Source organism: Symphalangus syndactylus, chromosome 9 (assembly GCF_028878055.3).
Source record: "Symphalangus syndactylus isolate Jambi chromosome 9, NHGRI_mSymSyn1-v2.1_pri, whole genome shotgun sequence".
In the NCBI taxonomy this organism is placed as follows: Eukaryota; Metazoa; Chordata; class Mammalia; order Primates; family Hylobatidae; genus Symphalangus; species Symphalangus syndactylus.
The window spans coordinates 61,763,061-61,775,300 of NC_072431.2; the positions used below are offsets into that span (position 1 = coordinate 61,763,061).

Here is a 12,240-nt window from a genome sequence, read left to right on the forward strand (position 1 = left end):
TAATAAAATAAATTAAAAATAAAAAAAAGAAAATAAACAATCCTTGTAAAGCGTCTGTCATAGTGCCTGGCACTATGCTAAGAACATGATCAATGTTATCTGTTATTATGATTCATAGCATGACACAGTGCCCCCTCTCCCACCAGCAGCACCCACCTTCCTAGTTCCTGAGTGACGCTGCACCTTTCAGGTGTCCTGAACTAAGCCCTAGGTCTAGGAATTCGTGTGCTTCCTGAGGGTGTAATCATGCCCCCAGAAAGAGAGGCAGCAAAAGGCTTTTCTCATTTGAGTCAAAGTGAAGGTTCCTGGATTTGTTGAAAAAGGCCATCTCCTGTCCAAGGCAAGCCCAGTGAGAATGCTCTGTGCCAGAGCCACCAGGATCACAGCCCTGCTGGGATCTCACTCACTATGGCTGAGGCTTTGCTTGCAGGCGTTCCCATGGGGAGATGAGGAATCACTCAGCTAGTGTTGGTGAATGTCCTCCACAGCTCAGCTGGGCATGGTCAGTGACTCTAGCTCCTCCCCCGCACCATAAAACCTACTTATTTGCTGTCATTTTAATGAAAATGACTACTGTTATCCTGGCTTTTTATCCTTTTTTTTTTCTTACGTTTAATCTTTTAAAAAATTATCTTGGCCAGGGCCAGTGGCTCACACCTGTAATCCCAGCACTTTGGGAGGCTGAGGCAGGCGGATCACCTGAGGTCAGGAGTTCAAGACCAGCCTGGCCAACAAGGTGAAGCCCCATCTCTACTAAAAATACAAATATTAGCCGAGCGTGGTGGTGCATACCTGTAATCCCAGCTACTTGGGAGGCTGAGGCAGGAGAATCGCTTGAACCTGGGAGGCGGAGGTTGCAGTGAGCTTAGACTGTGCCATTGCACTCCAGCCTGGACAACAAGAGTGAAATTCCATCTCAAAAACAAAACAAAAAAAATTACCCAGAAGCTTCCAAGAGCTAGCCACCAAGTAAGCTGAGAGACAGGTGCGTAGAGCCAAGAGCCAGCCACCCACTGTGCTGGGTGCTTTATATACATGGGCTTACTTAATTCTTACATTGACCCTGGGAGGAATAATGTTTATTAGCCTGTTTTTCAGGTAAGAAAACTGAAATTCAGAGAGGTTAAGGAACTTGCCCATATCTAGAAAGAAATGGAGCCAGAATTCAACTTGAAATCTGTCTGCCTCCAGGGCCTACCCATACTTTCTTATTTCTGTTTTGGTTTTGTTTGTTTGTTTGAGACAGAGTCTTACTCTGTTACCCAGGCTGGAGTGCAGCAGCGGGATCTTGGCTCACTGCAACCTCCGCCTCCCAGGGCCAAGCGATTCTCCTGTCTCAGCCTCTCGAGTAGCTGGGATTACAGGTGCCTGCCACCATGCCCAGCTAATTTTTGTATTTTTAGTAGAGACAGGGTTTCACCACGCTGGCCAGGCTAGTCTCGAACTCCTGACCTCAAGTGGTCCACCCACCCAGGCCTCCCAAAGTTCTGGGATTACAGGTGTGAGCCACCGTGCCCGGCCATACTCTATTATTTCTTTTAATAGCCATCACTATTATGCAGGTAATAACATTTCATTACATTCTCCTTATAAAAATTAAAACACTGTAGGCAAAGTTACAGAACCTTTGGACTAACCCTCCCCAACCCACTGCCCTTCCCAGGTCTCATCCATGCACTCTTCCACAATACCTGCAAAATAGGCATTGTAATAATAATACCCATTCTATGCCTTTCCTGACTTAAAAAAAATTATTTTAATTTGAATGGAAATAGAGATGGGGTCTCACTGTGTTGCCTAGGCTGGTCTCAAACTCCTGGGCTCAAGCAGTCCTCCTGTCTTGGCCTCCTAAAGTGCTGGGATTACAGACATGAGCCACCAGAACTGGCCCCTTTCCTGACTTTTTAAGGGTCAAATGAAATAATGAGTAAAAATACCTTTTGTAAACATTACAGCCCTCTCTGTATACGCCTACTGCTAGCATTAGCATAGTAACATACATTACCCAAGTCCCTTTTATAAGCAATATTGTTTGACTTAAATATCATTACTGGGAATTAATGGACTTCTATGCCTCTAAAGGAGGCTATAAAGCCTTGCCAGAGTCTGGCAGTGAGAACCTCAGTGTGGTCTTTAGGGCTAGGCTGCAGAATCTCGACTCACCAGTAGGTGTCAGTCTCTACCAAGACGCACCCACCGCACCTTCTGTACGAATTATGTCAAGGAACTGAGAGCCTTCTAGGCCTGTTCTGTGCTTTTCAGTGGATGTTAAACGTGGAGTGCTGTCGGGGTGGAATTCCGGCTGGAAGTAAGGGGCAGGGCACTCAAGATGCAAAGACCAGTGAGGCCAACTTTGGCCTGAGTTTGCTCACAGGTGAGCCAGGTAGTCCTGGGCTCAGACCCTCCCATCCTAGGGAGATGCAGGCTGTGCTCAAGGCTGTCCATTGTGGGAAGGGACTCCTGAGGGACCTGCTGTGTCTGATAGGTCAGGGAAGGTAACATTTGAGGTCAGTCCTGAAGGATGAGAAAGACACTTCTAAGCTCAGGAAGAGGGAAGGACCTTCCAGGAGCATCCTGGGCACAGATGAACAGTTTGATGGATGGGCAGGATGGGAGGATGAGAGAGGATAGACAAGAATGGAGGCAGATATGTCTATAGCATTGAGAACCAAATGAACCATAGAAGGGTTTTGTTTCGTTTTGTTTTGAGACAGAGTCTTGCTCTGTGGCCCAAGCTGGAGTGCAGTGGCGCCATCTGGGCTCACTGCAACCTCTGTCTCCCATGTTCAAATGATTCTCCTGCCTCAACATTCCGACTAGATGGGATTACAGGCACGCACCACCACTCCCGGCTATTTTTGTATTTTTAGTAGAGACGGTTTCACCATGTTGGCCAAGCTAGTCTTGAACTCCTGACCTGAGGTGATCCTCCCGCCTCAGCCTCCCAAAGTGCTGGGATTACAGGCGTGAACCATCGCACCTGACCAGAACGGTTTTTTTGTTTTGTTTTGGAGACAGAGTCTCACTCTGTTACCCAGGCTGGTCTCGAATCCTGTCCTCAAGCAATCCTCCCACCTCAGCCTCCCAAAGTGCTGAGATTACAGGCATGAGCCACCGTACCTGGCCTGTTGTTTTTTTCTTTTTTTTCTATTTGGGATGGGCTGGCCAGTGGGGAGTCACAGTTAGATGTGTATACGATGAATTGGACAGGAAGAGACTGGAGGCAGAGGCTGTTGTCGGAAGTCTTATCCAGGGAAGGAACAGTCAATAAGACATAGATTGGAAGCTACAGGGAAGGAAGAATCGCAGGGATGTGGGACCTGATTAGATGGAGTGGGAGCCGGGATTGTTGCTGGAGGAATTAAGGCTGCCTTTGAAGTTTCCAGCTTAACCAGCTCAGTGGAGGTAGAAGCATTAGTTGAGCCAGAGAACAGGAGGAAGAACAGATTGTGAACACAGAGAAACAGTCGGGCGCAGTGGCTCACGCCTGTAATTCCAACACTTTGGGAGGCTGAGGCGGGAGGATCACCTGAGGTCGGAAGTTCAAGATCAGCCTGACCAACATGGAGAAACCCCGTCTCTACTATAAATACAAAATTAGCTGGGGCCAGGCATGGTGGCACATGCCTGTAATCCCAACTACTCAGGAGGCTGAGGCAGGCGAATTTCTTGAACCCAGGAGGCAGAGGTTGTGGTGAGCCGAGATCGCACCATTGCACTCCAGCCTGGGCAACAAGTGTGAGACTTTGTCTCAAAAAAAAAAAAGAGAAACAAGGAGCAAATAAAAAAGAAAGAAAAAGAAAACCAAAAAAGAAAAAACAAATAAAAATAGAAGACTGAGTGTGGGGCTCACACCTGTAATCCCAGCACTTTGGGAGGCTGAGGCAGGTGGATTGCTTGAGTCCAGGAGTTCTCAAACTCCTGAAGGGACCAGCCTGTGCAACATAGCAAGACCCTAGTTTCACTCTGCCGCCCAGGCTGGAGTGCAGTGGCATGATCTTGGCCCTCTGCAACCTCTACCTCCCTCGCTCAAGTGATTCTCCTGCCTCAGCCTCCCGAGTGGCTGGGATTACAGGTGTGCGCCACTATGACCAGCTAATTTTTGTATTTTTAGTAGAGACGGGGTTTCGCCATGTTGCCCAGCTGGTCTCAAACTCCTGGCCTCAAGTGATCCAACTGCCTCGGCCTCCCAAAGTGCTGGGATTACAGGCGTGAGCCACCAAGCCCGGCCTTATATTATTTCTTATATCTTGATGCTCTCACATACCCCTAGGAGGCTGGCAGATAAAGAGTCCCAATTTCATTGATAAGAACTCAGCTTTGACGGGAAGGGTCTGTGGTAGGGCAAGCCCAGCAGGTCCTGGGGCCATGATAGGAGATGTCTTCTCCTCGGGGCCCCTTCATGTGGATCCCTTCATGTGGGTGCGGAGGTTGGCCTTGCAGCTGTTCTGGATCCCATCACCTGTTCATTCTTTATTATTATTATTATTATTATTTTTGAGATGGAGTCTCCTTCTGTCATCCAGGCTGGAGCACAGTGGTGTGTGATCTTGGCTCACTGCAACCTCTGCCTCCCAGGTTCAAGTGATTCTCCTGCCTCAGCCTCCCGAGTAGCTGGGATTATAGGCGCACACCACCCCACCCTGCTAATTTTTGTATTTTTAGTAGAGACGGGGGTTTCGTCATTTTGGCCAGGCTGGTCTTGAACTCCTGGCCTCAAGCAATCTGCCTGCCTCAGCCTCCCAAAGTGCTGGGATTACAGGCGTGAGCCCGCCGGGAGCCAGGCCCACCTGTTCATTATTTTAAAAGCCCCAACTTCAGGCTTGCGCCGTGGCAGCATGGGAAGCCCTTTTGGGCTTGGGCTGGATGGTCCTTACTGAAGTCTGCCCTGCCCCCGAGTCCCTGCCAGGTGTGTGACCTGGGGCACCTCCCTCTCCCTCTCTGGATCTCAGTTTCCTCTCCGTATAAAGTGGGGTTGGTCTAGGTGGACTCTCAGGTCCCTGCTGCATCCAAAACTTTACTGCCATCTGATTTTGGGGGGACAGACTATGTTGAAACTATAGGCTTGGATGGCCAGGCTTTTTCCGGAGAACTTGCCCCAAAGGAGCATTTGCCAGGAGCCCTTTTGAGGCCACCAGCTGTGTCTACTGCAGAGGGGAACGTCTGCCGTGCATTTCGGCATCGAATAAGGAAAGGGACATCGGGATTCTGGCTTGAGAGAAAGGAGCTACCAGCTCAGGGCAGACATCATTTAGGAACCACGGAGCCAATTTCCCTCACTCCAGGAAGGACTGGCTGTGGCTCACGTGGGAGGGGGACGCTCAGAGCCTTCCTGGGGATACCTGTTCCACTTCCTCCCAATTGCCCATCTGTTTGGAGACCCCAGACTCATTCGGAAGGCCCCTCCAGATTAGCCGCAGGAGGCAAACAACTGGCCGTGAATTCCCCCTTTGTCCAGGGAAGCCAAGTGGGGAGGGGCCGAGCGGACCCCCTGCCCCCACTGGAATGTCGGCCTACTGCGCCCCCCATCTGTCCCTCCTTTTTCACCACCTCCCCTGCTCACTTCCTGAGTCCCACTGATCCCACCACCAAAACACACCCATGCATGCACACGCACGCCTGCACACACACGCGGGCGCACACACACACACACACACACACACACGCTTCCTGGCGGGCCGGCGGCCTCTCGCTCCGGGGTCGGCGATCCCCGCCACCGGGAACTCTGGGGAGAAGCCACCTTTTGTTATTCAAATCACACCCTCGCCGTGCGCGCCCGGGGGCCGCGGGATCGGGCCCGGGAACCCGCCTCCCGGTCTCCCCCCGCGCCCCCGCCAGCTGATTCCGGGATTTCCCGGTCCCCGGGGGCTCGGGCGCGCCGGTCTCTGCCGGCGGGGCCGCGCCTCCCCCGCCCCCGGCGCGCGCTGCGGCTCCGCGCCCGCCCCCCTCCCCCTCCCCCTCGCCGCCTCCCCTCCCCCTCCCCTTCCTTTCTCCGGTCCAGCCTCGGTGCCGCCGCCGCCGCCGCCGCCTGCCCCGGTCCGCGGGGACCCTGCCGGCCGCCCTCCCCGCAGCATGGCACCCTCGGGGCGCGATTAGCCGGGAGCAGCTTTGGGGGAGCGGGATCTCCAGGGGTGGGGGGGTGCCCCGCAGCCTCGGTCATGGATGTGAGCAAGATGGTAAGTGTGAGCAGGGGCTTTGCCCCGAGCCCCCTCCCCATCCCCCCAGCCCTGGCGCCCTCCCTTCTCCCCCTCCTAGCAGGCGCGATCCATTGAAAGTTTCTGGATTGTTGATCCTGCCTGTTGGCCCCAACTCCAGGCGTGCCGGAGGAGGGAGCCGGGCCAGGATTCTGGAGGCGGCTGGCCGGCCGGGATGGGCTCTGGCTTTCCCGCCGCGCCGCCGCCGGGCTGCCCGGGAGATCGCGCTGGACTCCAGGGACGGGGCTGCGGGGCTCGCCGCCCACCTCGGGAGACCTGCCGGGCGGGAGGGAGGGCAGCGCCGCCGGAAGGGGCTTGTACTGTGCCCTCCGGAGCCCCCTGCCCGCACACCTATAGGAGATCGATGGGAAGATGTGTGGGGCTGAGCCCGTGGGCAAGGAGGCACAGGTGGCGCTGGGAGGACAGGGAGAAGCCAGGGTTTCAACCATCCTAGGAGGTGAGGGGGCAGGAATGGAGCCCTTGGCAGAGACGGGGGAGGTTCTAGGTTGGCCACTTGGGAACCCCAGCTTCAGTGGGCCTGGGGTGCAGCCAACACCTTCACCTCCTAAGCATGACTCCCCCTTTCCTTTAGAAATGGGCTTCTCTGGAGGGGTCTTTGCCCTCCCCCAGAGCAGCCCTCTACCCCCACCTCCACCGCGAATACAGTAGGAGCTTGAAGAAATCATTGCTTATTGATTGAGACCAAGGAGCAGCCCTCAGCCGCTACCAGCATGTGATTTAGGGGATTCTGATGGGAGGGGGGTTCGCAGAGAGCACCTGGAGGCCCCGGAAACTGCAGGTTTTTCCAGGGGTCTTGATTGGCTCTCACTCTGAATGGAGATTTAAGGGTGCCCTTGCCATCTCAACCACCCTGACCCCGAGTTTAGACCCAGGGTACTGTCCCTACCATCCAGCCTTGCAACCCTCAAGGGCCTATGTGTCAGGCGGGTCTTGTGGGGGGGAGGCAAAAAGGGCTTTCGAGGAAAGGAGCTGTCGTGGGCTCTGTGTGTGTGTGTGTGTGTGTGTGTGTGTGTGTGTGTGTGTGTATTTGGGCCGGGGGGTGGGGAGGGTAGAGGGTCTGGGTCTGCCCTTGCCATAGAGATGAGGAGGTACTAGAATTTGAGTTTATCTTGTTCAGACATTACTTTTCCCCAGAGGGTGCCCTTTCGAGGCAACCAAGGGAGGTTGGTTCTCTGCCCGGCCCTGGCCTTTGGCACTCTGTCTTGGCTAGGAGACAATGGGATGGGGGCTGATGACAGGTGAGAGTCCTCTTCTATGGCCTGCATCAGTCTCAGACTAACTGAGCATTGCCCCTGGGGTTGGCGGCTGCGTGAGGGGCTTCATGTCTTTATTTGGGTTCCTGTCTTTATTTGGAGAGAAATACCTGTCCATGGTTGGGTAGTGAGTGCCCAGAGGTTGGACCAGCATTCCCTGTCTGTCTGCCACGAAAGCTCACTTTCTTTGGGCATGTATTAGAACTCCCTCTCAAAAAAAAAAACCTCTGTGCAGCTATGGGGGTGGAGATGTAGAAAACTAAGCAGTAGTTCTTTCCTAGAGGTGTCTGAGCAAGACCAGAAGAGTCACCTGTCTGGGCTATGATTAGGGGGTTGGGGGATCTGAAGCTTCCAAACTCTACTTTAGTCCAATGGCCACTAAACCAAATCACCCTTGAGCATCCTCCCAGCCCTGCACCCGGGTTCCCTGCAAAGCTTGGCCTGCCAGGATCAGCTTATAGGACTCAGGGACCTCTGTCCATCCATCCCTCATTAATCAACAGCGTTTATTTAATTCCCATAATTTCTATAGCAAGTGCTGGGTAAAGAACACAAAGAAACATCATTGAAGGCCTCCCTCCCTGCTTCTCAAGGCCCTTAGCATGAAAGTGAAGGATCCAGAGAGATACAGGCCAACTCAACAGTTAGTTATCAATACAGGCCTGGATCAGAAGGCCAAAGCTTTGAGGACCATGGGGGTCTGAGAAGGGACTGGAGTGCAGAGTTCAGAAGGAAGACCAAGACCTCAGTTGGCCCTTGGAGGTTGGGTGGGGTAGGCATTGCCTGTTGGGAGAATCGCAGGAAGAGGATGGGCAGAGCCCATTGGGTGAGGCTGAAGACATTTGGCTGGTACAGAGGTTTGAAATCAGGAAACATCGAGATGGTTGATTGGGGCCAGACCAGCAAGGCCCTGAATGCCAACCAAGGCGTTCTGACCCTGGCCCGTAAGCACTGGGAAACCTCTGGAGAATTTTGAGCCCTGGGGAGGCGCATCTATTGCCTCTTTCCTCTTTTAGCTTGGGGTCCAAACAAAAGTGATATTAGATTCTCATTAATCATTGAGCAGCCAAGCACCCAGTCCAGAAACAATTGTCTGCAGCTCTTTGTAAAGAGTACAGACCTGTGACTGTGTAGCAAGAAGAACCTTACCCACCCTGGGGAATTGGCATCTGCTTTTCATTCCTGCAAGAGGCCAAAAGTACTTTCTGTTCTGGCCATTAAATTCCCATCTCTGGTTTGAAGTCCTTGCTCTGGGGGCTTTTGGCTGCAGGCTTGACCTCAAACGCAGCCTTTCAGGAACATCCTTGACAGAGTCCAGTGTCAGCCTTGGAGGTTTCTCTTGCTTATGCAGAGTGAGAAAAAGCAGATTCTAGTTTACCTGATTCTGCATGATTTTTTTTTTTTTTTTTTTTTGAGACAGAGTCTCGCTCTGTCGCTCAGGCTGGAGTGCAGTGGCACAATCTCGGCTCACTAAAACCTCTGCCTCGCGGGTTCAGGTGATTCTCGTGCCTCAGCTTCCCTAGTTGCTGGGACTACAGACGCGCACCCCCAGCACCACCATGCCCAGCTAATTTTTGTATTTTTAGTAGAGATAGAGTTTCACCATGTTGGCCAGGCTGGTCTCAAACTCCTGGGCCCAAGCAATCCACCCACCTCAGCCTCCCAAAGTGCTAGAATTACAGGCGTGAGCCACCACACCTGGCCCTCTGCATGATTTTTTTTTTCTTTTTTGAGACAGGATCTTGCTCTGTTGCCCAGGCTGGAGTGCAGTGGCGCATTCTTAGCTCATTTGCAACCTCCGCCTTCCAGGTTCAAGCGATCCTCCCCACCTCAGCCTCCTGGGTAGCTGGGATTACAGGCGCACACCACTACACCCAGCTAATTTTTGTATTTTTTGCAGAGACAGAGTTTTGCCGTGTTGCCCAGGCTGGTGTCGAACTCCTGGGCTCAAGCAATCTACCCACCTAAGCCTCTCAAAGTGCTGGGATTATAGGTGTGAGCCACTGTATGCTGCCTCCCTGCATGATTTTTAGCAAGTTTCTTCCGTAACCTCTTACCCTCATCTGTAGCATGAATATAATAATAGAGAAGTTTGGAAATAATCCTTTTAAGGCATAGAAGCTGGAGTAGTAAGTCTTCCATATACCTAGTGGCTGTTCTTTTTTTTTTTTTTTTTTTTTTGAGACCGATTCTCGCTCTGTCACCCAGGCTGGAGTGCAGTGGCACGATCTCAGTTCACTGCAACCTCCACCTCCCGGGTTCAAGTGATTCTCCTGCCTCAGCCTCCCAAGTAGCTGGGATTACAGGTGCCTGCCACCACGCCCAGCTAATTTGGCTGTTCTGATATTGATGATCTCTTGTCTCATCTGGGCCTAAGGTGACTCTTAATTTCCCTCTCATGCTTTGCTTTTTTGATTGGCCAGCAGAGCTGAGCACAGGCCATATTTCAGTTGACGGCTCTTGGGACCAATTCTCCCAGGCCTGGTGATTTTTGTGAATGAGGGTACGCACGACTGGAGACAGTGGATTTACCAGCTGCTGCGACCCATGAATTTTTGATGACATCAGATATCTGCCCAAGGGAGAGCTGGTTTAACCCTGCACTCAGGGATAAAGTGCAGATGCCTTTTAGGGGTTGATGATGGAGGGTGTGCCTTTCACTAAACACACAGAGTGCACAGTACTGTAATTTGAGAAATAGAGTCAACACTATCAATTATTACCAAAGAACATAACGTACATAACAATTTATATTTGTGTGGTGCTTTACAGTGTACAAGGAATTTTGTTTCCTTTTTTTTTTTTTTTAGAGATATGGTCTCACTCTGTCACTTAGCCTGGAGTGCAGTGGCACAATTGTAGCTGACTCTAGCCTCGAACTCCTAGGCTGAAGCTATTGTCCCACCTCTGCCTCCTGAGTAGCTAGGACCACAGACATGAGCCACCAAGCGAGGCTAATTTTTATTTTATTTATTTATTTATTTTTGTAGAGACAGGGTCTTATATGTTGCCCAGGCTGGTCTTGAACTCCTGGCCTCAAATGATCCTTCTGCCTCAGCATCCCAAAGTGCTGAGATTACAGGCATGAGCCACCACACCTGGCCTATATAAAAGCATTTTCACACTTGTTCTCACTACAACCCCATGAGGAAGGCAGGGCAGAAATGATTAGCCACGTTTTACAGATAAGAAAATTAGTTCAGAAAAGTGACATCTGATATTCCATACCAGGGGTAGAACCAGGTCTTTTATCCAGTTCTCTGACAGTCAAAGTATGCACTATAGCGATATAATAAATAAAAGGTGAGGAAAAATATTTAGTGACTAGATTCTAGAATGGACACAAGTTAATTTCAAAAGAGAGCTGGGGGTCGTGGCCTTTGGCCTCTGGGTTCCTAGGGGAGAAGACTTAGGAAAGAAGGATGAGTGTCTATATGTGAACTCTGAGCCTCGTAAATCCCCTCTATCTGTTTTTGTTGGTTTTTTTTTACAGACAAGGTCTCACTCTGTTGTCAAGGCTGGGGTGCAGTGGTGCGATCATAGCTCACTGCAGCCTCAAACTCCTAAGCTCAAGCAATCCTCCCATCTCAGCCTCCCAAGTAGCTGGGACAACAGGCAATCACCACCACCATGCTTGACTGCCTTTTCTGATTTTTGGTAGAGACGAGGTTTTGATATGTTGCCCAGTATGGTCTAGAACTCCTGGGCTCAAGCGAGTCTCCCACCTCAGCCTCCCAAATTGCTGGGATTACAGGCATGAGCCACTGTGCCCTGCTCCCTATAGCCCTATAGCTGTTTTTAAAATTCAGGAGTTTCTTCCTGAATCTCACTACTTCCTCAAATGTGAGACACCTGACTTACCCAGCAGGCAGGTGAGAGGAGTGGAAAGAAGGTATTTCAGATGTTCTGAGTAAATGATATTGATGGTGGAGCGGGAGAGACTTCTGGTCAACCTGTTGTTGCTGCTGGTGTCACATGTATTTGCTGCGTTGGAGGAGGGATGTGGTAGAAGTTAAATGCCCAACTGGAGAGATCCTTGTGCAAAATGATGCCAAGGACTGATGGGTGACCTGCCCAGCAAACAGAGCAGCATTTTCAGAACTGGGCCACAAAATCCATTTAGTGGGCTGCAGCCAGCATATGAAAGAGTGCGCGCAGTGGCTCACGCTTGTAATCCCAGCACTTTGGGAGGCCAAGGCAGGAGGATCACCTAAGGTCAGGAGTTAGAGACCAGCCTGGCCAACATGGTGAAACCCATCTCTACTAAAAATACAAAAATTAGCCGGGTGAGGCAGCACACACCTGTAATCCCAGCTACTCGGGAGGCTGAGGTTGCAGTGAGCTGAGATCCTACCACTGCACTCCAGCCTGGGCAACAGAGCAAGAGACCATCTCAAAAAAATAAAAACAAGAGTGAAATAGATGAGAAAACATCCAGGTATATTCCACGTGAGAGGGTAAGCATTAGATCATGAAACTGATTTTGGTTGTATCTATGCATGCACATAAGTAAGTACTGGGTGGCCCCGTAAAATGTATTTTTTTCTTCAACTTTTAAGTTCAGGGGTACATGTGCAGGTTTGTGACATAGGTAAACATGTGCCATGCTGGTTTGCTGCACAGATCAACCCATCACCTGCGTGTTAAGCCCAACATCCATTAGATATTCCTCCTGATGCTGTCCCTCCCCACCCTCTGACAGACCCCAGTGTGCAGTGTTCCCTGCCACGTGTCCATGTGTTCTCATCACTCAGGTCCTACTTATAAGTGAG

General features: G+C 51.3%; 1 protein-coding gene across 7 annotated transcripts in view; it reads left to right on the plus strand.

Moving 5' to 3' along the window:
- HIP1 (huntingtin interacting protein 1) overlaps window positions 1-12,240 on the plus strand; it is a 203,200-nt gene that overhangs the window by 89,393 nt on the left and 101,567 nt on the right. Inside the window, exon 1 of one of the 7 annotated variants that reach the window (XM_055292792.2) lies at window positions 5,848-6,176. The exons of the other annotated variants lie outside the window; for them this stretch is intronic. Coding sequence (XP_055148767.1) covers window positions 6,159-6,176 — 18 coding nt within the window. The 5' untranslated portion in view covers window positions 5,848-6,158. Of the gene's footprint in view, window positions 1-5,847; window positions 6,177-12,240 lie in introns of those variants that run through there. 7 annotated transcript variants of the gene reach the window in all.